Below are 24,565 nucleotides of genomic sequence, written 5' to 3'. Positions count from 1 at the left end.
CATTTAACTGTTTTAGTCTGTGGTGCAGTAGAAGGTGCTATATTATTTTTTCTTTTTGAATTTTTATGCTTAAATAGATTTTTGCTGGTTATTGGTAGTCTGGGAGCAGGCACCGTCTCTACGGGGATGGGGTAATGAGGGGATGGCAGGGGGAGTGAAGCTGCAGAGAGGTGTGTAAGACTACAACTCTGCTTCCTGGTCCCAACCCTGGATAGTCACGGTTTGGAGGATTTAAGAAAATTAGCCAGATTTCTAGAAATGAGAGCTGCTCCATCCAAAGTGGGATGGATGCCGTCTCTCCTAACAAGACCAGGTTTTCCCCAGAAGCTTTGCCAATTATCTATGAAGCCCACCTCATTTTTTGGACACCACTCAGACAGCCAGCAATTCAAGGAGAACATGCGGCTAAACATGTCACTCCCGGTCTGATTGGGGAGGGGCCCAGAGAAAACTACAGCAGCGGAAGACAGAGAGTGAGAGATTTCACCCAGCTTGAACTCTTATTACTGTAGAACCTGATGTGCACAAACAAAATGAAACCTACAAAATGTCTGATTACTTTCCTGTCTCTTGTTTTTCTTTTCATACTGGCACTTCTGCAAATAGCCAAAAAAGAAATGGTAAAAACCAGAAGAAAATAGTATTTAATTATGATGTTAGCAGGATGGGACACATTTAATTGGTAAATGAAACAAGACAGATTAAGGAACTCGGGCTTGATTCATCACAGTAGTAGTCTAACATTATGTGTCATACATGATTATACATCAGGTTAGTGCTGATCATTGATGACATTACATACAGCACCATGAGGTGGGAGCTACTGGGCATGCTCACAACAGTACCATGTGCAATCTGTGGGCTATTGATTTATAACAATATGTTACAAAGCTAAAATCTATGTTAAAATCGGAAAAACTGTCTCCTGCTGAAAAGTCAGTCATGCTTGTTATGGGGTTATGCGATATATATTATATTTAAAGAGGTCATCGATCAGTGGTGAGTCTGTGAACACACACATGCACACAGACTGACTGCTGCACTGCCCTCTACTGGCCACTCCAGTCTGCTCCAAAACAAAAAATAATCTGCATTGTATTTTAATTTTAATTTTAGCCTTTAATTTAATCTGGCATCAAAGTGACTCAGCAGCCAAATCCATGTTCAAGTACAGTATTTCCAGACGTAGTAATCGAAATTAAAACTGAACTCTTATCTGCACAGATTCATTCAGTTATTCACTTCTGTGGACCACGATTTGTCACAACATCACAATTTTTTTTTTTTCATTTTCAAAGTATTTCTGATTGGTCAATATAATCTACAATGCTACAGTCACCACAGATTACTCATTATAACACACCCCGGTTGAATATCCATTTTTTTAATTCAAATGTTTTGGCCATTAATGTAAGCAATCAGCTGCCATAAATCGACACTCTGAGCCCCACTTAACACTGTATTGCCTTGTTTCATGAAAACAACCAGGACATGCTTTCAATATGGTCTCTTTCTCACCATAAACTACTTCTTCAAAACATACCGGTGTAAAAGCGTGCACTGTTCTGTCGCAGTACTTTTCTAAGAAGTAACTGCTGGAGTGTGAAATGCCACGTAAATCATGCAGCTTTTCTTTCCTCTTAAAACTGTAGAAAAAGATATCCGTGTATGATGCTTTGGAGTGAGAATAAACACGGACAGACTTTTCCGTATCAGAACAGGATATTGCAAGAGGATATTCGACTTCCTAGTAATGGAAAATGGGCTCAGCTATCATCTTTGTTCAGCCAAAATTCGTACTTTTACCTTGAACCTGTCTGAACTTGGAGAGGTCTGCAGTGTGAATCTGAATGAAAAATATGAAAGGAGTAACACCTAATTTTCATTTGGGCCACGGCAGCCGCTTCCCTCTGGCTGTAGGCCCTCACTGCATCCCATTGAGGCACTTCAGCTGGCTCCCTCCTCCCATACTCAAGCACTTTGTCGCCATGGCGATGTTTTCGATGAAATGTAGGGCAGAAAAGGTTGTGTTTTGCAGCAAGGTTGCTGTAAAATTAGCAAAACAGTGTATTTCACCCGTCACCATGGCCACAGCTATTATCTGACCTGTTGTGAGTTTTCTTGATTAATGAATTGTGTCATTTTGTAAGACATCATCAGCATATTCTTCAAAAACTGTACCTGAGGTGAAGGTTTTTGGATTACATTTTATTCTGACCGACAGACGAGAAATCCAATGATATTCAATTTACATTACAAAAGTGTCACCGGTTTGTCATTTTTTCTTTTCATTTAACTGCTCATGGATAACTGAGAGGAGGGTGAGAACTTTTAATTAATTAAGTTGATGAAATCCTGCTGGTAATACAAGTCTATTTTTTTCTTTGTAGCTCACAGTTTGCTTTATGACATCACAAAATGATGAAGCTTTTCATTGCTATTGCACAAGCTTCCCAGCAACAACATGTCACTGAAAATACTCTCTGAAATCTGCACAGTGACAATAAATGAGAGCGGCTGATGACATTTCATCACTTGGTTACACCTGTGGTGCCAAAGGAATAGTAAAATGAAAGAAAAGGCTCACCAGAAAGATAAATGATCAATTATTCCAACTAACAGGGACCTCAGAGAAGATGTCCTTCAGCCAGGGTCCATAATGGCTCTTTATTTGAAGTGAGATCAGTGACACAGTTCTATCCAGGCGCCAAATTATTGTCTGAACAGAAGAAGCACAAAGAGCCGCTGTGCTTCTGCCACCATCTTGATGATGTATATTTATCACCATCTTCAATCTCAAAAAGAAGCTTCTGAAGTGTCTGAGGTACACATCACTTCAGTCAACACTTCACAATTATTCTGTGAGCTTGGCAGCGCGTGCATGGGAATAATGGATCCAGTCAGTAAGCGAGGACGCAAACGTTCTCTCAGTAGCTCCAGAAAAACTACTGTATATTCAGCGCTGAAGTTTTGAAGTTCATTTACATACAGGTGACGACCAGTAAACCTCCTTTTTTGAGCGACGTTGTCATCTTATAACATGACAAATTAACCATAACTTAAAATAAAGGCCTTGACTGACTGCATGGTGGTGAAAGATTAATCGCAGGTAACCTCTGGTGGCCTCTGGAGGTCGATGTTGCTTGTAACCCAGAGGATAAATCTCTGCCTGGCGTTGGGAGGATGTACGATGGGTAGATTAAATCGCCGCTGATATCTTCATGTGGACAGTCTAAGCTTCTCATAGACACCAAATCTGTGTTCATGGGCGGAGTGTTAATGGAGATTTTTAGGTCACCCTGTGCTGCATAGGATGAAGCTGTCTCACTTTGACACCCTGGACATGTGGCAGTGGATTCTCCCTTCATGCCAGCTGTGATCTGCAGTCGTCAAGTGACATTTGATGCAGTGATGTAGGTTGGAGGGATTATATCTCCCAGCTGTCTTGGGAGTGTCGAGGGATCCCCCAGGATCCGTTTCAGTTGAAATAAAAGAGCCATGTTTTGTGTGTGTGTGTGTGTGTGTGTGTGTGTGTGTGTGTGTGTGTGTGTGTGTGTGTGTGTGTGTGTGTGTGTGTGTGTGTGTGTGTGTGTGTGTGTGTGTGTGTGTGTGTGTGTGTGTGTGTGTGTCCAAACTGTCTGTTCCCGATTTGATCTAATAATAGGACATCAAAAAACTCAACCTTCTATTCATTCAGTTTGTGCTGCTAATCCTGGTCCACATTGTGGTGGTAGTAGATCAAGCGGCTCATCCAACACCTCCCTATCCTTGGCCAAGTTCTGTAACCTTTTTTATTTAAAGTAGAGCCCAAAGCAGGTAGCTCAGTGGATAAGCAGTTGGACTACCAATATGTAGCACCGGTTTATACTCCTGAAAGAGATAATAGGTCTTACACAGGCGCTGAAGCACATTGGCGTTGGTGCTTAACCCTGGATTCAGTAGTATGGGAGGGGAACTCTAACCAGAAGGTCAAAACCCAGGGCTCTGGCCTTGTGACCAGAAAATCCTTTTGAGCTGTTGGGGAGTGAGGTTTACTAACTACATATGCACAGCGGCTCCTGCTGGCCTCCGTTACACTTAGTGTTTAAAGTATCACTGGTTCATGATAATGATAAATATTCTGCAAAAATTCAAAATAACTCAAAACATTTATGGATTTTAGTTTGGTTAGAGTGCTTGGTTTCAGTGGGGAAAGTTCCCGGTTCAAACCCCACCCCTGTCACATTTCTCCATGTAATGTGGAGTTGCGTCAGGAAGGGCATCTGGTGTAAAACTTGTGCAAATTCAACATGCAGATCCTCCTCTGATCTGCTGTGGCAACCCCGAGTGCAAACAAAGGAGCGGCCAAAGGGACTTAACTATACTCAACAAAAATATAAACGCAACACTTTTGGTTTTGCTCCCATTTTGTATGAGATGAACTCAAAGATCTAAAACTTTTTCCACATACACAATATCACCATTTCCCTCAAATATTGTTCACAAACCAGTCTAAATCTGTGATTGTGAGCACTTCTCCTTTGCTGAGATAATCCATCCCACCTCACAGGTGTGCCATATCAAGATGCTGATTAGACACCATGATTAGTGCACAGGTGTGCCTTAGACTGCCCACAATAAAAGGCCACTCTGAAAGGTACAGTTTTGTTTTATTGGGGGGGATACCAGTCAGTATCTGGTGTGACCACCATTTGCCTCATGCAGTGCAACACATCTCCTTCGCATCATCCATGAAGAGAACATCTCTCCAACGTGCCAAATGCCAGCGAATGTGAGCATTTGCCCACTCAAGTCGGTTACGACGACGAACTGGAGTCAGGTCGAGACCCAGATGAGGACGACGAGCATGCAGATGAGCTTCCCTGAGACAGTTTCTGACAGTTTGTGCAGAAATTCTTTGGTTATGCAAACCGATTGTTTCAGCAGCTGTCCGAGTGGCTGGTCTCAGACGATCTTGGAGGTGAACATGCTGGATGTGGAGGTCCTGGGCTGGTGTGGTTACATGTGGTCTGCGGTTGTGAGGCTGGTTGGATATACTGCCAAATTCTCTGAAACGCCTTTGGAGACGGCTTATGGTAGAGAGATGAACATTCAATACACGAGCAACAGCTCTGGTTGACATTCCTGCAGTCAGCATGCCAATTGCACGCTCCCTCAAATCTTGCGACATCTGTGGCATTGTGCTGTGTGATAAAACTGCACCTTTCAGAGTGGCCTTTTATTGTGGACAGTCTAAGGCACAGCTGTGCACTAATCATGGTGTCTAATCAGCATCTTGATATGGCACACCTGTGAGGTGGGATGGATTATCTCAGCAAAGGAGAAGTGCTCACTATCACAGATTTAGACTGGTTTGTGAACAATATTTGAGGGAAATGGTGATATTGTGTATGTGGAAAAAGTTTTAGATCTTTGAGTTCATCTCATACAAAATGGGAGCAAAACCAAAAGTGTTGCGTTTATATTTTTGTTGAGTGTAGTTTTCAGTAGTCAATGGAATGTTGACTGTGTTTGGTCTCTGGTGGCGTTTTCATGCCGCTGCTGTTTAGTCTGCTTAAAACAGACTCTTAGTGAAGTTTGTCTGGGCAGGTTCAGTAAACACAGTAACCACACCAAAAAGAGACAGTGAAGAGTCGGTGGTCTCTGTTGGACTAAATAATGGAACTGAATGTGAATAACTTGAGGAGTTAAATCAGTGTCCAAGCACTCAGCAGTTTAAAACTAAATATAAGAAATGTGTGTTCATGGGAAACTATTATTGATTAATTATTTCTATATTTGTTTATGGATTTATTTCTGTTCATTGTTGGTTGGGTCTATCTTTTCTGTTGTGTTTTGTTTTGTCGGGTTCCTTATGTTGTCTTTTTTCTAAAATTGTATTGTATCATCGTATCATTATTATTGTTACTATTAGTTGTTGCTATTATTATTATTATCATTATCATGATTGTCAATAGTATTTTTAAGGAAACAGGGATTGATATTTAAATCATTATACAAGGAGAAGGGGTGGGATTAGATACAAGTTTTGACTTCTCACTCCTTTTTGAACTAACTTTAATTTTATGTTGTTTGTTGTTATTTTTTTTTTTTTGTTATGTTCAAAATAAATCTTCTTTAATTCAGTTCAATTCAACTTGTGCTATATATTTTATTTTGCAATAAAAAGGCAGCAGAGCATGAACCACCGGTTGGTGTTGAGCACAGACTCGCATCTCTACATTATTTTATTTTATTTTATTTGTAGATAAACATAACACTGTGGTTTGGAAAAATAGCCACAGAAATGTGATGTGATGCAGTGCATAATGCATGCACATGCGCAGCTGAAGCATTCTCTGCACTCTATAATTAAAAAAATATATATATGTTGGTAAAGCAGTCAAGGCTAAGCGGTAAGCTCAGATGGCCTCACATGAAGCCCTACTGGAAGTAGAAAAACTTGTAGTTCCTTGACTGGCCTCTTGAAGCTGGCTCCAAAACGGAGCAGATTCCCATTCACCGCCTTGTTAAAATGTCCAACTTTGTAGCAGAAATAAACATGTTTATATCAGATAGCCTGATACAAAATGCAGTTTTGGTCTCTGTAGATAGTTTCCTCCTCATTGACAACTGTACAGGGTGAATTTTTTCCCAACTTCTTAGTTTAAGATGTTTTAAGCCATACAGTTACCTCCATATGGAGGTACCTCCAGTTACCTCCGGTATGGAGGTTACTGGAGGTACCTGTGTTACCTGTGTGAAGCGCCTTGAGGCAACTCTGTTGTGATTTAGCGCTATATAAAGGAAATAAATTGAAATTGACAGTTATGTAAAAATGGGGGTGTGGATACTTTGAATGACAGCTGCTGAGGTCAGTGTCTCCGCCTCTCCTAATGTCGGTAACTCAGTGTCCAATCGGTGCGGCCGCTTGCTGTTGTGGAGGTTGTGTCTGATTTTCAGCATTTTATTGCAAACACCTGGAATAATAAGGTTTGTTGTGTGGTGAAACGTCTTAACGGATTATCTAAGATGTCCCTGCTGCAATATTTGCACTGAGTGAAACTTGTGTCTTATTTAGTGTTAACAATAAATGGACTGCATTTATATAGCGCTTTTCCATCTGCATCAGACACTCAAAGCGCTTTACAATTATGCCTCACATTCACCCCAATGTCAGGGTGCTGCCATACAAGGCGCTCACTACACACCGGGAGCAATAGGGGATTAAAGGGCCCAAGGGCCTTAGTGATTTTCCAGTCAGGCGGGGATTTGAACCCATGATCTTCTGGACTCAAGCCCAACAGCTTAACCACTAGACCGTCACCTCCCCAATAACAATATTAGCACTTTTAGAAGCTGTTGGTAGTGCCATCCATTAAGCCCTGTTAATGCACGATTACTGAGAAAACAAGTGACTCATGTTTTATGCCCACACCAAAGCAAATCGTTCGGAGAGCCGCCATGCAGTTACTAAAAATAGGATTTAATAAACACCTAAACCGAGGTTAGCCTGTTAGCTTAGCTGGTTCAGACTCAAAGAGAGGGGCGTGTTCAGGCTTCTTTTGTCACACACTGAGCTGAACGTGCTCCACTCTTTTATGCCTTAACGTGTGTGTGATGTAACCAGAATTAGCGTGGCTGCCGCTGCCAACATGGTGACGCCCAGATGTGGGCTTCATATCAACTGATCCGGGTCTCTATAGAAAACATGCAGGTGATGTAACGGAGGTTTTGTCCAGGACATTTACAGTCTATGGCTGAGGCTGTAATACGAGCATCTGCTTGGATGCCTGAAGCTTCTGCTGTGATACAAACCCAAAAACACCAACTTTGGTCTGTGTAATAAAAATGCAACATTGTAAAATTTTGATGTCTGGACTATTGGGTGTGGGAAAAAAGCTCTAAATAGAATTAAAGGTTTGTTTTGTTGTTGTTGTTTTTTTCTGTGTGCAGTCAGCAGTTTGGAGACTGTGATGGGCCTCTACGGTGAAACACTGGAGATTCCGTGCAACAACGGCGCTGTAAATCCAGAAGACGCCGTGATGACTAAATGGAAATACGTAAGTCACAGTGGAGGTCAATGGATTCAAAATGCTGAAGCCTTTCTGTCTGACACCCACTTAGCGTGTCTGTGCCACACCCAGTCTGAGTGCATGTGCGGTGCAGCAGACCGTGCATCTGTTTCCATATGACAGCACGTCAGCGGCGGGTGCGGCGCAGAAAGAGCCAACGCCATATGTGACAGACATTTAACAAATGCACTCGGCTTTTCTCTCCAGGACAAAGGAGAGGGACTTCCAGGAGACCTGCTGGTCAAGAAGAAAAACCAGAACGTCTCAATCATTGCCACTGATGAATATAAAGGCCGCGTCAGCCTGGCGGCAAACGGCAGCCTGCTGCTGTCCGCAGCCAGACTGAGCGACCAGAGGACGTTCACCTGCATGGTGGTGACCGGAGGGAATATCAGGGAACACCCCGTCAACGTGATGATCTACAGTGAGTCTTCGTTCTGGTGACGTGTCGCCCGCAACATGCAGCTCGCCTCTTAACACGGTTTCTTTTCATGCTTGCAGAAGTGCCGTCAGGGCTGGAGTTTTCTGACAGAGCGGGGGAACTAGAGATAGGCAAGCTAATTAAGGTGGGATTTTTCACAATAAACATTGCCTATACCGGCACTATTTTAAGCAGCACACCATCAGGGGAAATCCCTCTCCTGAGCCCCGGGTACCTGGAGGCGACGCACAGCCCGATGTGCTCGGGTAATGAGTTCTTTGAAGTGATTCTCATGAATTCTTGACGAGCAGAATTCCCTTTACTGCAATTAAAACACCCAGTGGGTGTTGGAGGTTTTCAGAAAGCTTTGAGCGTTTTATGGTCTGCTGCTTGGAAAAGTCCTAAAAAGCTGCTGTTACTGGAGGAAAAAAAACACACACACAAAAAAAACCTAATTTGACTTGATTAATATTTTGTGTTAGCGCTTTAACCTTTTTTTTCTGCTGCAGCTTGGGAAGTGTGTTGCACACGACGCCAGTCCAAGCGCTCATATCATCTGGTTGAAGAACAATAAGCCTCTGGAGGCTGATGGAAAAGGTGCACATACTTCATCCTGCTGCATGTTTGAAACACTTTGATGATACATAATTTATGCACAAATGTTTGATTTCCTGATCCAGTGCCGCAGTGTGAATCTTGTACGGGTTTGTTACGTTTGTTTGCACTTTTGCATTTTGGCTAGTTGACTTGTCTCATAGCTTGTTTTCTGTCCAGGGATTGTCATTGTCCCTTCAGTGCAGGTGGATCCTGTCACTGGTCTCTCCACGACCACCTCTGTACTGGAGTATTCTGCCCAGAAGGAAGACACTGATGCCCAGTTCAGCTGCAGCACTCGGCACACTGCCGACGCTGAGCTGGTGACCTCCCCGGAGACCTTCACAATCACCTGTGAGTGCAGCCGAGCATTTAGACCGAGCTCAAGTTACTTTCTGTTCCCAGCGTATTTCAAAAATACAGGCCTGGGATGGAACAAAAACTCAATTAATGTGCAAACATAACTAATTATTGCTGTTGAATTAATAATGCATATGCGTAAATTAAGTACACCCACCAGGTGTCACTGGAAGAAAAATAATTGATGCACATTTGGGTGCTAAAAATTAGTGATCCGATGCACGTTGTTTAATTTGTGTTCTTGAATAGAAAAATAGAGCCAGTAAAAACAGCACGTTGTGTGCTGTGGTCATGTGAAGGCCTCATTTATGCTCCAGTGCAGCTGTGCATTTAAACATTATAACCATCGCGCCCCACATACCTACATGCACTGTTTACGTTGGCACCGATGGTAAGAAATAAATCCACTAGATGGCAGTGCAGACCCAATTTCTGACTTCGAACATGACAACAGTCGAAGAAGTTGTAACGTTTGTAAAATGGGGAAGAAGAAAAAAAATGTAGTGATTCTTATGCTGCGTTCACACCGGGCGCGACATGAGCGACAACAGCGGCAGGTTTCCATGTAATCCCTATGGAACGATGCATTTTGACGCCAAGTCATGCAGCGCAACGCAATGGATGCGAATGAAGCGACGCAAGTGAAGTGATTTTGAGCGATTGGCGTGTTTGTGGCGCGATATTGCGTCGCATCACGTCGCGTTGCCCTCCTCCCCAAGTTGAAAAATCTGAACTTTTTCGTCTCGTTTTGCCGCGATGACCAATCAGGGACTGAATATGTAGTGACTTGGAGATGTCTGGAGTTTGACTGAAGATGTGAACATGTCCTGTCTCTGGTAGCAGCCTGTGAGCAGGACTTATGTCTCTTTTGTCCTTTATTTCACAATTATGACAGAGTTTTTGGAGCGAACAGCAGCCCCCAGCAGTGGGATTGGAGTTTCTTTTTCTTTTGCTTTTACGTGCACGCGCGAGCGAATCATCCATGGAGATCATTTTACTTGTTAACTACACAGATGTATAATAAAACAAATGGTGACTGGTTTCTAAACACAATTTGACAGAGTTTATGGAGTGAGCAGCAGCCCCGCAGGAGGGGGAGCGGAGTTTCTTTCTTCTTTTTTTTAGTGCGCACGAGAGCTAATCGTCTGTGGAGAATATTTTATTAATTAACTACACAGTTAATACAGATTATAGAGCAGATTGTAATAAAAGAAATGGTGACTGGTTTCTAAACACAATTATGACAGAGTTTTGGGGGGAAGAGCGAGCTGCAGCCCCACAACAGGCAGCAGAGTTTCTTTTTTTTTTTTTTTTTTTATTGTTTAAATGTGCGTGCGTGAACGGGACAGGAGGTCCTCAAACTGGGTCCCGCAAAGGTGGAAGGACCACTGAAAGCAGCCGTCATCCAGACGCAGCTCCTGCAGCAAATAATGATACTCCCTGAATTGGGAACGTCTCATGACGTTTGTCAGCTTTACACAACAACTCACTCTGTGTGATCAAGGTCCCTCATGTTAACTTGACTGACAACCGGAGCTGGCGAGCGGAATGGAAGCCCTTCCTATTTGATGATGCACTGGGGCGAATTTTCGCAGCAAAAGCAGAGCGACACACCGGGCGATGGTGGTGCGTCCCCCGCGAATTTGTAGCATCTGACCGTGCCCGGTGTGAACGCGGCATTACATTTACTTAGACTTCAGTGTTATTGCAGACTGTATGAACCCAAGATAATTCAGGTTTTGTGTGGTCAGTTTCTTTGAATTTGTTAATATACATCCATTCCTGCAACACATTCCAGAACAAGTTGGAACGGGGGCAGTTAATTCTAAATATAAGGATTAAATCATCACTTTTACAGCCAGTTTTCTTGAGACAAGTCAGGATGAATACATGACACCCCTGTTCCACAGGGCACCGTTCTACGACGATTGTCGGCGATCCACAAAAGTGCAAAAAATGTGGCTGGCTTATAAAGTGCAGACCTGGCAATCCGCTCAAAAAATAAAAGAAAGGAGCTGTGCCCTGGGCCAGGTGTGATTGAGCTGTTCAACTCTGAACAAAAACTGCAATAAACGCTGCTTCGGCTTCAAATTTTTTCCCTGATGGAGGATCATCAAACCATGTAATACCAACACAACAACGTTTCACGCCGTAGTCACTATGAATACCCCATTTAATGAAGGTCAAACATGATTGAAGCTGTTAGAACTATGAATTCTCCGCAGTTACCACGTCTTATCAGCGATTTTGAGAATCGGGTTGAAAGTTTTCAAAAAAAATTCTATCCCAATGTGTCTTGGAAAAATACTCACAGTATGGTACTGCATGGTAGATCTGTGTCAAGTAATCAGTTCCTAAAATTTAGTGACCATGCTTAAAGGAGACAAGTGAGGGAAGCCACCAAGACACCCAGACATTTCTGAAGGTGTTACAGGCTTCTGTGGTTGTGGTTGGAGATACTGCACCATGCACCTTTGACACCAGTTATCCACATTCATGATGAAGTTACAACGAGAAGGAAATTCTTTAAAAGAGCGTGAAATTTCAGCTGAAGGCACATGGGAGTATCTCAGTCCCTCTGCACTCCACTCCAACACGAGGCTGCAAATGGTGATGCAACAGAGAAATGTTGCACCATTCCCAGTTTCACCGCTCACATCCACAAAAACGTATAATTCTTTCAGAGCTGTTGTGAGTGGCTTGGAGGCTTCCGTCACCCATCTCTTTCACCTTCTCTTGTTCTACTTTCACTTTCTATGACTTGAAGAAGCAAAGTGGGTTAGTGTGCTTCGGGGTGATGTATCCTCTGTGTTTCTTCCTCACAGACTCCACAGAGAACATCGTCCTGCAGGTCATTACTCACGGTCCCCTCGTGGAGGGAGACAACATGACTTTGAAGTGTGTGGCAGATGGTAACCCAGCACCTACCAGCTTTAACTTCCATCTGAAGGTACATCAATCTGCTCTTAGCGGCTTCACATTTCTTCTTCCTCTCCTTCGGTAACTGTAAACTTAAACCTGCTGCCCGTCTTGTTGTCTCTCTGAACGTCTTTGAAGGGGGAGGTGGTGACGGTGGAGAACGGAGACACTTACACCATCACAGATGTCACACGTGACACCACTGGAGAATATAAGTGCTCTCTCACCGACGACGACGCCATGGAGTCTTCTCGGAACATCACAGTCAACTGTAAGATCAAAAAATCACAGCTTGAGCATCAGCGCTCGCTACAGATTGACCGCACGCGTCATCTTTTTTCCTCCTTGTTTGTTACTGTGAAAGCTCAAACCCTGTTAGCCCGTCATCTTCTGCTCAGTGATCAAACTGTGGTGTCAACAGCTCTTCCTCTAATAAGCAGCGTCTATGGTGCTAGAACCAAGTGCACGGTTTTATGGTTCACAACAGAATTGTTTCATCCCTTGTCAAACCTCTGAACCATCATTTAATAATTGCCTCCTCTCTTTTAGACCTAGACATCAATTTAAACGTTTCTGGGGATGTGTTGAAGAGCGCCGGTGAGGACCTGCCTCTGATGCTGAAGATTAATGCTTCAGGAGAGCCAAAGATCTCCTGGACAAAGGTAAAAGCAATTGGACCAGCACTCATTCCGGCAGCGGTTCTGCCCCAACGGGTGCAGGCGCAAAATGTGTTCTGGATCAAATTTAAAATAAAATTCAGTGTTGATGGTGATCCATCATTATGGAATACAGTGGAACATTATTATGTATCTGCTCACCAAAATTCATTGAAATCCATTGATTCATGTTTGAGTTATCCTGCTAAGAGACAAACAGATAAATACAGGTGAAAGCATGACGTCCTTGGCGGAGGACTTTTTGATTTATTTTAGTTAAACCTGGTTAATTGGCCGTCTTCACAATATGATAATGATCCATAGGTCCATGATACGAATATTTTGCGATATGCTACATAATTTACTGCATGTGTCATCTAATATTTGCATCAAATTATAAATTATAGCTAGATGTAGTTCCTGAAAGATGCCACATCATATGAATATGAAGTGCACGCCTTTTCCTTCACTGCTTCATAAATCCCAGACACTCCCATCATGCGTCAGCAGCTCAGGGATCACGTAACATGATGCAGCTCTGCCATATGCCTGGAGTCGGGGTTTTCCACTCCACCAAATCTTGCAAATTACATTTGTTTGATCTAAATCATTAACTGTCTTTTTGTTGGTTTTATAACTAAACTGCCTCCACACGTCTGCTTTAAGAGATGAAGGTGCTATATATTAATATATATATTAAGGTGGGATATATTTACTGCCGTGCTCACCTCTAAAATAATTTGATAAGCGACGGCGGCACGTCCAGGGAGCCAACCAGCCGAGTAGCCCAACAATGACATCACAGGAGCGCAGACTGCTGTGATCACAGGGGTTTGAGGGAAATGTAAGGACATGTTGAGTTTAATATATTGATATAAAGAGTGGAAAATTGTTACAGCACCAAGAAAAAAAGTCATGATGTGATTCTTTTTTTTTTTTTTTTTTTTTTTTTTGCCTCGCCCCTAATTTCAGTACATTTGTCATGCTGTACCATTGTTTTCCCTAATATTCCTAACGTGATCATTATGATCGTTATTTTTTTGTTCATCCAGTGAATTCAATTCCACTGATCATAAAAACTGCTAAATGGTTAAATAAAATCATTAAAATAATAAAAAAGATTAGAAAAGGACTGCATGAGTGTTTTGTTTTGTTTTTATTTCCTACAGTGGGCATAAAAACAAATGTCTGAAGACTGGTGCATTATGGGTCAATTCAACTAGTATATTTTATTTTATTTATATATTTATTTTGTCTTGAAATTATTTAGAATTAAATCTCTTGCAATATATCTGTGTACTGTATACTGCGTTGTCACAGAGCTAAATATTCACGAGTGCAAAACAAGATTTTAAAAAATTTATCCTGGTTCTGTTGCATAAAGAAATTGAAATATATAAAATTGTGAATCACATGTTATCTTGATGCTGCATTCATTGAGGCAATAAAAACCATTTATGCTAGCTAGCAAAGCTAACTAGCCTAGCACAGCTAACTAGCCTAGCACAGCTAACTAGCCTAGCACAGCTCCTGCATTATCTCACCTAGTGCCTTAATAGACAGAGTGGCAACATGATGAGTCAGGGGGGGAAAAAGGTTCATGTGACTCATGGTGCCATCTTGGCTCCAAAATAGTGTTCGTTGTTAATCTGTCTGCATAGAAATCCAGCTATTTTATTTATTTATTCGCTGAAAGTGACGGGTTGTTGTGCATTTGGAGGCACTTAGAAACAACAAGGGTTTCAAGATTCCCTTCAGATCCGAACAGAAGAAACATTTGGCAAAAATAAAGTCAGCTGTGTGGGATGGAAGCCGACATCATCATCAAAGCTTTGAAAGGTAAATTTTTTTGTTCAGTCCCATGTAAAGTAAAACTCACCTAAACCGTCATCATATAAAACTGATATTCGCAGTCACCAGACAAAAAAAGTGCCAAAGTTTTTGTATTGTTTTCCATGTAATAAACACCGTGTATAATGGTTTTTGTATAACAGATTTTTCGCTCACATCGGATAAAATGTTCCATCCGATCACAATGTATTTCCATTAAAAACCCCAAGCAGTCTGGACATGCACAGTAACAGAGGTACAAATTAAAGTTCAGCGCTGACACTCGCCAATTTGTGGGACCGGAGTCATTTCTGTGATTAAAAGTCTGACCATTTTTTTTTTTTCATACCGTGTTCAGACTCGGACTTGCAGCCTGACGCGCACCTGTTAAATCAGACACAAAAGGCTGTGATTTGATACTTTTCTGCTTTCACTGCTTCGTCAAGCCATCATATTTTAATAGTTTTGCAGTGAGCACGCTGATTACAAATGGATCAGAAAAGTCTGCACATTTACAGCACGAAGTTGGTAAAAAAGGAAATTGTACATCTTACCTTTGATTTGGAGGTGATGATTGTAGAAAGAAATGCTTGTTGAGGGTCATATTAATCCAGAATAAAGCATAATCCAGAGACGGATTACAGTCATTGCATGACACGGTTACAGCTGTGCAGTTGCATAAATCAGCCTTTAAATTAATTAAATACATCATCATAAAATTGTAAATTTATGTAAATTTGATAGCTTAACTATTTTTATATTTATTTTAATAGTACCTGTACCTGGATGTGTTGCTGTATGTGGTTAAATGGTTTTTAAAAAATGTTGAAAACATAAAAGGTTCATTCGGTAGTTCAGTGCAGTTGCAAACAAAATGGCGCCATGTTCTGAGTTGACGCCACTCTCTCTATTAAGGCACTCTAATCTCACCAGGTCAACTAGCTGCATTTTAGCTAGGTCTCTTACTTTGCCAAATTAATATGTAAGATCAAGCTGCTCCTCAGTTAATGATTTTACGAAATAATTTAAAGTTGCAGTTGTGTCATTAGCTATAAAGATTAGCTCCATGCTAACAGCACAATAGCAGCTGCTTATTTGAGTTGGAAAATTCTGTTGTGACCAGAGTCTGTCTTTTGGGCAACATTACTTTTGTAGCTAATCACCAGTTATCACATGAGCTTTAATTTTTGGGTAATTGACGAAAATGTTCAAAACCTTTCCATCTCATTATGTTAATAAAAACATAATAAAATAATGATTAACTCCTGAATTCACAATGACCTCATCATCAAGTTTAATGGATTTTTTTATTCAGTTATAACTTGCAAGATTTCCATAAAGCCTCATAAAAAAATGATTTCACAGTGAGACTAAAAGAGAGACTAAATCTTTTAGAGACTAAAAGATTTTTGTAAGGTAAAAAGAATATTTGTCAGTATTATTAATCGTGCTGATGTTCTTTTCATTCGTAAGGATGATGTTCACCTGGAAAAACAGCCAAAATTTGACAAGCTGACTTACTCGGACTCCGGACGTTATGAGTGTGATGTGACGATGGGACCGCTGTCCCGAAAAGCTTCTTTCGAGCTGCTTGTTGAAGGTAAGAGTTTCCTCTCAGTCACTGACTGTGTTGCTGTGAATGAAATGTGAAAAGTGGTACTTTGTCACTGTGATGTGTCTGAGCAGGTTTTCCAGTAATCAGGCGGTTGTCCAAACACCGCAGCGATGACGGCCAACATAAAGTCTTAATCTGCGAGGCTGAAGGTGTCCCAAAGCCCGTTGTTTCGTGGAGCATCAACGGCACCTCGGTATGTGAGCACTTCCTTTACCGCTCATATTCCTGCTAAAACTCCCTTTACGCAGGGTGGAGATCACTGAGAGATAGTAGAGAAGCTTGAATCTTCGACTGGACTGGGTTGCTTGATGCGAGGACGTTTCGCTTCAAATCGCAGAAGCTTCCTCAGCTAAACTTTTTGCTCTGGTAGTCTGACTTCTGTGTGCTTCGGTGACTTCTGTCTGAGGGTCAGACAGACAAATTTTAGCTGAGGAAGCTTCTGCGATTTGAAGCGAAACGTCCTCACATCAAGTAACCCATTCCAGTCAAAGATTCAAGCTTCTCTACTATGGAAACCACCTGGACAACTGAGAGCCTACACAGAAACATCACTGAGAGATGAATAAATGGCCAGATCTCTCAACCATCTTTGAATGAGCACCGAGCGATCTCCGAGACCTCTCGATCTTCTGTTGCTCTCCACAGTTGCTCCTCAAAGATTCAGTCCAAAATAATCTCTCGACAATCACTGAAGGAAGTGATTTCTCATCAAACTCTCAATAAATGCTCAACAATCTCAAAAACGATTTCCCGAGTGATCTCTCAACAAACTCTCAACAATCTCTCAATAAATGCTCAACAATCTCTCATAGATCTCCCTGTGATGTCTCTTGGTTGCGCCGGATCTCTCAGCGATCTCCGTACATCTCTCAGTAATCTCTCACGCAATGAGCATTCAGCAAACTCTGTCATCACTGCAGGAGGCGCCGAAATTTGTGTTTTTGATCACACAACAAGCGCACGAGAATCTCTCCAACATTTACACAGAAACAGCTTTTCGAGGCTTTTGGAGAGCGTTTTGACGTTGGGTGAATTTTTGATCACTCAGTGGTCACCCAGTGATCTCCGTGTGTGTGTAAAGGGGGCCTAACTAGTTGTCTGATCAGAATTTCTTCCCAAATCTGTGCTACACAAGTTAACCAGTAAAGCCACTTTTATAAATCAAGATGTCTGCATTTGGATTTTTTTGTTTTGTTTTGTTTTTACCATAATGATATGTCACAGTACAAAAGAAAGTTATATTTGACCAGTGCAGGGGTCTTCAACCCTGCTTCTGAAGATGTGCAGCTGCCTCATCATCAAAATGCAAAGTATTTCTGTCCTTAAAAATAATCAACATTTCTACCATGTTTCACAAAAGTCAGTTTTCCTTTTCAATGGAATTCGCTTCAAATGGTGCAAAAACAGCATCATCGGTTAGTAATAATCTTAAATCAGCTCTATCGTGCTGTTAGTCAACTCTGTCAGGAAATTGACCAAGAACCTGATGGTCATTCTGTCAGAGCTCCAGCATTCCTCTGTGGAGAGATGAGAACCTTCTAGAATGACAACCATCTCTGCAGCAATCCACCAATCAGGCCTGGATGGTAGAGTGACCAGACAAAAACCACTCCTTAGTAAAAGGCACATGGCAGCCCACCTGGAGTTTGACAAAAGGCACCTGAAGGACTCTCAGACCATGAAAAACAAAATTATCTGGTCTGATGAGACAAAGACTTGAACCCGTTGGCATGAATGCCAGCGGTTATGTTTGGAGGAAACCAGGCACCATCCCTACAGTGAAGCATGGTGGTGGCAGCATCATGTAGTGGGGATGTTTTTCAGCAGCAGGAACTGGGAGACTAGTCAGGATTGAGGGAAAAGATGAATGCAGCAATGTACAGAGACATCCTGGATGAAAACCTGCTCCAAAGCGCTCTTGACCTCAAACTGGGGTGACGGTTCATCTTTCAGCAGTACAATGACCCTAAGCACACAGCCAAGATATCAAAGGAGTGGCTTCAGGACAACTCTGTGAATGTCCTTGAGTGGCCCAGACAGAGCCCAGACCTGAATCTAATTGAACATCTCTGGAGAGACCTGAAAATGTCTGTCCACCAACGCTCCTAATCCAACCTGATGGAGCTTGAGAGGTGCTGCAAAGATGAATGGACAAAACTGCCCAAAGATAGCTGCACCAAGCTTGTGGCATCATATTCAAGAAGACTTGCAGCTGTAATTGCTGCCAAAGGGGCATCAACAAAGTATTGAGCAAAGGCTGTCAATACTTATGTATATTGTGATTTCTTGGTTTTTCATTTTTCATAAATTTGCAAAAATTTCAAAAACTTTTTTCATGTTGTTATTATGGGGTGTTGTGAGTACAATGTTGAGGGGAAAAAATTTACTCCATTTTGGAATAAGGATGTAATATAACAAAATGTGGAAAATGTGAAGCGCTGTGAATACTTTCAAGGTGCACTGTAACTCCATTCATGCAGATTAATTTGATGAAACACTAATGGAGTTGATTTAGCACAGCAAATTTGACTTAAATTGACTCTGCACCGACAACATATTGTTCATGTCCAAATAGTGTTAAATTAATTGGATCAACTCTAACTGAGTGGATTTAACACTGTAATACAGTTGAGTTCAGACTATTTAGAGTTGAAGCAGACCGTATGTACTCACAGCAGCATGATGTCTCTACTGCCGCCAGTAGATGGCAGTGTTCATGGCAGAATTCGCCTTATTGAGATATCCCATAATCCTTTGTGCGCCAGAGAGTTGCTGCAGCCTCTTACTAACGTGGTGAAAAGCATAAAAATGTACATTTTGGCTGTATAATTTTCACTTACAATTGTTGTCAAGTGGATTCTCTGTGCTGTAGACTGCAACAGCTCTCTGGTGCGCAAAGGATTATGGGATATCTCATTAGGGCGAATACTGCCATGAACACCGTAGAGACCCTAAAAACTTGCTAAAACAAATATTCCAAATAATCCATGTCTGCTATGTTTAATCTGCGTGGAATTTAATAAAGACAAACTAAATTTCAGACATGTTATATATATTACTCTGGAACAAAGAGGACAAACAGTGTTGTAAAGGACAATAAGCAGGACATTAAAAAGCAAAAATCACTTTCCCCCAAAATGACATGATCAGGAAGCGATCGCAGCTCACACAACCTCAGCTTCTGCTGGCATAAAACAAACACAAAAACAATGTCTATAAACCCAGAGAATATATTCACAAGAGTTTTAGGCACAATATAGAAAGAGTTTAATGCTGTTGACCATGTGGAGAGGTTAAAGTGCAGCCTCATCAGAGCGTCTCAATGCATTTCTCCTGTTGTGAAACTTTACCCATAATGCACTGCAGCATGTGTGTCCAAACACTAAAACCTTCAAAATTAGTGCATTACTTTAAAACTAAAACATATAGCTGATATTTTCACTTTATAAAATGCCAGATGTGACATTAATTTAAATAACTTGTCTGGAATTGGTTTGGTTAAAATTTTAACCATAAGTTAAAACTGTATGCCTGTTGATGACTTGCGTGATATGCCAGCGAGTCTGTATGTTGTAAAGAGAAATTTTCTTTATTATTCCTCCTCCTTCTCAGTCACTAGGTCTCTTTGGCTGAGAGAAAGCCAATATGACACAGATGCGCTAGCTCGTTGTTGTGTCAGTACCTGCTAATGTACTGAAATCAATACTCAAAGTTATCGGCTTAGCTTTTATCTGTAACTTCAGCAATTTTTTTGGTGGGGTTGGGTAATCAGTTTATCTTTAAAGAAGATAACTTTTCAGGTGCGGATCAACTGTTGTTGAAGCTAACTTTTTGGTTAGCTGTGCTCATCACTGTTTTTGTCATTTTGGTGGAAATTGCTCTAAAACACCCACAGGATGTTAAGGGTTACTTAAAAGGTCAGTCAAAGAAATCAACAGAATAATGTGCAAAGAAAACAATAATTGGTTGCAGCCGAACTGCAGCGTGAGTCACAGCGTTCCTGTCACATGCTTCGTGGTTTGCACTTTAGCGTTTAGCCTTCACATCTTATCTGCTTCAGACATTTCCAGGCAGCGTTGCTCCGTGTTTCCAAAGAGCAAATTTCCTAATTTGCTCTGCAGCTCAAAGTGTGGATTCTGCAGACAATCCAACATAATGAGTTTTGAAGTCTTTTGATTGTTTTGGCGGCGTACCTGTGCGTGCTGATAACACAAAATCTGAGTGTAAATGACATGCGAGCTGTAGTTTGTATGTTTTATGTGGAGCCTAAAAAAAACACACAGCAGGGCTGCGTCTTTCTCACTAGACAACAGTGCATGTTGGAGCAAACATCAGTTAAAGTTTATTTATCTCCTTCCTGCTCCCTCCGCATGTCTTTGAGAGGATAATATTATTAGATTTGAAGACGGCCGCCTCCGTAAAGGCTCCTGGAGGATGTGATCTCCTTGTTGGTGTAAAACGGGTGTTGGTACTTAGTCTTTGTGTGTGGGGTTTTCCTCTGAGACTCCAGCGTCTACATCCCGAAGGTGTGCACGTGTCTTTGTCTTGGGAAGGCATGTTGATGGCACAATGCAACATTGCCCCCTAGTGGCAGAAAACAGTGCAGTGTGTTGGCCACAGCAGGTGCCTTTTCTAATCAAATTCACAGCTGAAGCAATTAATTTGGTAATTGGTTACTCATAAGAAGAAAAACAATCATGAGTTGTTACTCATTTAAAGGATGACTCCAGACATGATGGCAGTTGGTGACAGTTTTAAATGTACCTACTGCTGACTGAAGGATCATGTCTTAAACATTGTTTCTGGGTCTAAGTGGGTTCGGTTCTAGCTAATTCCTGAAACATTCTTGAGATATACAGTCCATCACGGCATCTGATTTTTTTTATTTATTTATTAATTTATTTACTTTTTGTAAATCTTTCAGCACACTTAAGTTTTTGCAGTTTTATTATTTGTGGACTGTTTGGTCCAAATAGGTGATTTGAAGGTGTTTTCTCACATTATTTGAGATTGCTATGACATTTTAAAACTGCTTCTAACCTTTTTTCATACAGTCTATGCTTTTTATAGACAAGGAATTCTCCCTACCACACATGGGAAAATTCAACCCAGAATGCATTGCATCATCAGCATCCTTTATTTATTTATTTTTTTTAGCAGATCAACGACTTCCTGTAGCAGTGATGATTTTCCCTTAGCAGCACCTAGCTAATGTGCTTTTATTTGTAATTTAGTGTTCTTTTATTGTTACTTTCACGTGAAGCATCTCCATATCTGGCATCATGAAGGAGTGCGAAAATTTCAGGATTATGACAGTCCCATTGCTGAAAAATATTTCTCGCTGTAAGCAGTGTTCCCTGTAGTGGAAAACTATGTCAGGAGTAGGGGAGCTGCATAAGGTTATCCGATTTTGGAGAAGTGTGACCACAAAGAATCAGAGAAAGCAACATCGGGTGACGAAGGCAAAAAGCTGTGTCAGCAGTCTCAACGGTAGAGCTCTGACATGGAACACGGAACACGAAACAGCTACTGGCCATTCGTGTTAGCGATGTTACCTGCTTATAGACAACTTCAGGGTCCCATAACCCTTTGTGTGTGTGGCGTGCTTCCGGTCGCACACTAACATGGCCTCGCATGGAGATTCATTCTTTACTCGCAGTTATCTGAAAATTAAGGACCTTCTGAATATTGATGGCATATAACCTGGATGTCATTCGTCTTGGGATTTGAAATAAAATAAAATAAAATAATATATACAGAAACTAACTTATATTTGACTGCCTTTGGTGACCACATTTCATGCTGGTTTACATTTCTTTTCCTTGTGCGTGACAAGCGCTAATGCCATTGTTGTTATTTACAACCGGTAAGTCGAACTGGAACCACTCCGAGCGTGCAAGGGATGATGGGAACCTGTAAGACTTTATTGACTGTGGATGGACAAATGAAAGAATCAAGCGACGCAAACATGATGATGGCTGTCGGATGTTTACTGACCATCATGTGAAACTCACAGAACTTGCAAATATCAAAGGGGACAACATCTTTGTTTACATATGGAGCCATGTAAAACCAAAGCAGCGCCAGACAGAAGAAAAATATTCCATATGGCTGCTGTGTGCGAACACAAGAGGAGTAAAACCAGAGGGATGTGGTTGTATTTCAGCGTGTGTATTTATTACTACTTTGTTTGTGGTTATCCAGTCTTATTTAGACGTATTTGATGTTTTTGTTTTTCTGAATACACCATGGATTACAAAGGATGCAGAGTCTTTGTCGCAGACCGAACGGTCCCCCTAAAAATCGCCCCCCCCCCCCGATGATGCGGTTCATGGATTAACACCTTGTTTCTGCTTCAAACTGCACTCCAGTCATCATCTGTGTCAGCATCAGATATCTGAAGCTTTAGTACAACAATCATTTCCACATAAATTCAGCATTATTTCATCATAAAAGGCGGTGGAAGCGATCAGCACGCCATGGCTATACGAGCTGCTAGCTGATGCGTTCCCTGCGCGTTGGACCTTTCAAAGTGTCACGGAATTTCACCTTGTTTCTGCTTAACCCTCTGGGGCCGACGCCATCGTATACGATGGCTGAGACCAAGCTTTACTAAATTATAAATAGCTTTTTAATGACATGAGATAGAAACTTACTTTTTTTTTTTTTTTGAAAAGTTAACTCCACGGCCAGCCATCGGCCATCTTTGTACTCCTCATAGAAGCTGTGTGATGACGTGCGCAATGTGAGTGTCCAATCGGAATTGGTTCACCGTCACATGATTTTCCAAAATCCAATCGTAGGGCAGATTTACCTCACGTGAAAAGCCAAAGATCGTTTTCAGGAGTGATATGGTACTAGTTGGCCTGTTTGAATAGCCCCCTGGGTGCTCCAATGAGTACATACTATTGGGCTCCAAATGCACCCTGCACCATTACGCACAGCGATCACTGAAAGCAGATAGAGCAGACGGAGAGCCTCTGATGACAATCTCACGTGCGCAAACAAAGAGTGTGTAACTATCAGGATTGCTCCACTAGTTTGCATGTGAATGTTACTGGATAACTCTGTTGCTTTTACTATGAAGACAAAAAAACGCATAGACCATTTTGTATATATTGTTCAAAATGTGCATTTGTGTTTACTGTTTGAACCTTTTTGTTGTACAGTCCTTCACACAAGACCTCATATTACCTTTATAAAGTGTCAAAACAGTTGTTTATTATAGTTTGCTGTGTGTTTTGAATAAATGTGTGTGGAACATTATTTTCCGCTTTACTTTTTCCTTCCTTAATTTTGATTGTAAACCTTTATTACACTTATAAAACACAACAAAAGCATATATATTATGAAAGCACAGGTTGTCCTGAAAAAGAGACATAAAACTTGATTGTGGGATGCAGGGAGAGCTGTTTCAGCAATAATAAAACATTTATGCCAGGCGAGTGAACTGTCCAAAAAATGCTCTTGGACCCCAGATGGTTAAAACGGCCTCGTTTCTTCTTAAAACTGACTTTAGAATGATTTAAGAGGTTTTACCTTTATCATCTGATGGTTAATAATCCCATTAATCCATTGGATTGCTTTGGGTGAAGAGACTTCGTCTCAGACGTGCTGCTCTGGTCCGAAATGACGCATGTGCAGATGCAAAAGTCGGACCGATTTTTAGGGGCGGGCCGTTTGGTCTGCGACACCAGAAATACTTTGGTCGGCCAACCTCAGAAAATTTGAGCAAAAACAAATAGTGCGTCCCCTGTGTCAGTACGTAAGTACCTATAGGTGGTAGGGAGAATTGATTAAAAAAACATTGCCCATTAACTGAATGTGAATGTGATCACTGTTTGCAGATTCAAGTGACAAAAATGCAACAAAAACGGTTTGGTGATGGATTATGGGGATGATGATGAATGATCGACCTGCTCCCACAGCGTCAGAAATGTAAATACTAACATTTCTTGTCTGATTTCCAGCCTTATGAGAGTCCTTTCATCAATGGAAAGATAACACACAAGATCAAAGTTGTGCCGACTGCAAATCTAACCGTGTCATGCACGGTGTCCAATGTCTTTGGACAAGACAGCAAGTCTATAAACGTGTCATCCCGTAAGTACAAAGT

At 41.5% G+C, this 24,565-nt stretch overlaps 1 protein-coding gene across 2 annotated transcripts in view; it reads left to right on the top strand.

Annotated features, from left to right (window-relative positions):
- The window catches only part of LOC117509416 (CD166 antigen homolog), a 164,751-nt gene that overhangs the window by 126,166 nt on the left and 14,020 nt on the right, over positions 1 to 24,565 (top strand). For both annotated transcript variants that reach the window (XM_034169093.1, XM_034169092.1), the window contains exons 2-12: positions 7,936 to 8,042; positions 8,262 to 8,478; positions 8,556 to 8,620; positions 8,985 to 9,072; positions 9,250 to 9,423; positions 12,255 to 12,379; positions 12,487 to 12,619; positions 12,898 to 13,010; positions 16,308 to 16,434; positions 16,521 to 16,642; positions 24,420 to 24,552. In XM_034169093.1, coding sequence (XP_034024984.1) covers positions 7,936 to 8,042; positions 8,262 to 8,478; positions 8,556 to 8,620; positions 8,985 to 9,072; positions 9,250 to 9,423; positions 12,255 to 12,379; positions 12,487 to 12,619; positions 12,898 to 13,010; positions 16,308 to 16,434; positions 16,521 to 16,642; positions 24,420 to 24,552 — 1,404 coding nt within the window. The remainder of the gene's footprint in view (positions 1 to 7,935; positions 8,043 to 8,261; positions 8,479 to 8,555; positions 8,621 to 8,984; positions 9,073 to 9,249; positions 9,424 to 12,254; positions 12,380 to 12,486; positions 12,620 to 12,897; positions 13,011 to 16,307; positions 16,435 to 16,520; positions 16,643 to 24,419; positions 24,553 to 24,565) is intronic.

Source organism: Thalassophryne amazonica, chromosome 4 (genome assembly GCF_902500255.1).
Source record: "Thalassophryne amazonica chromosome 4, fThaAma1.1, whole genome shotgun sequence".
NCBI lineage: Eukaryota > Metazoa > Chordata > Actinopteri > Batrachoidiformes > Batrachoididae > Thalassophryne > Thalassophryne amazonica.
This window is presented reverse-complemented; position numbering and strand designations above follow the sequence as displayed.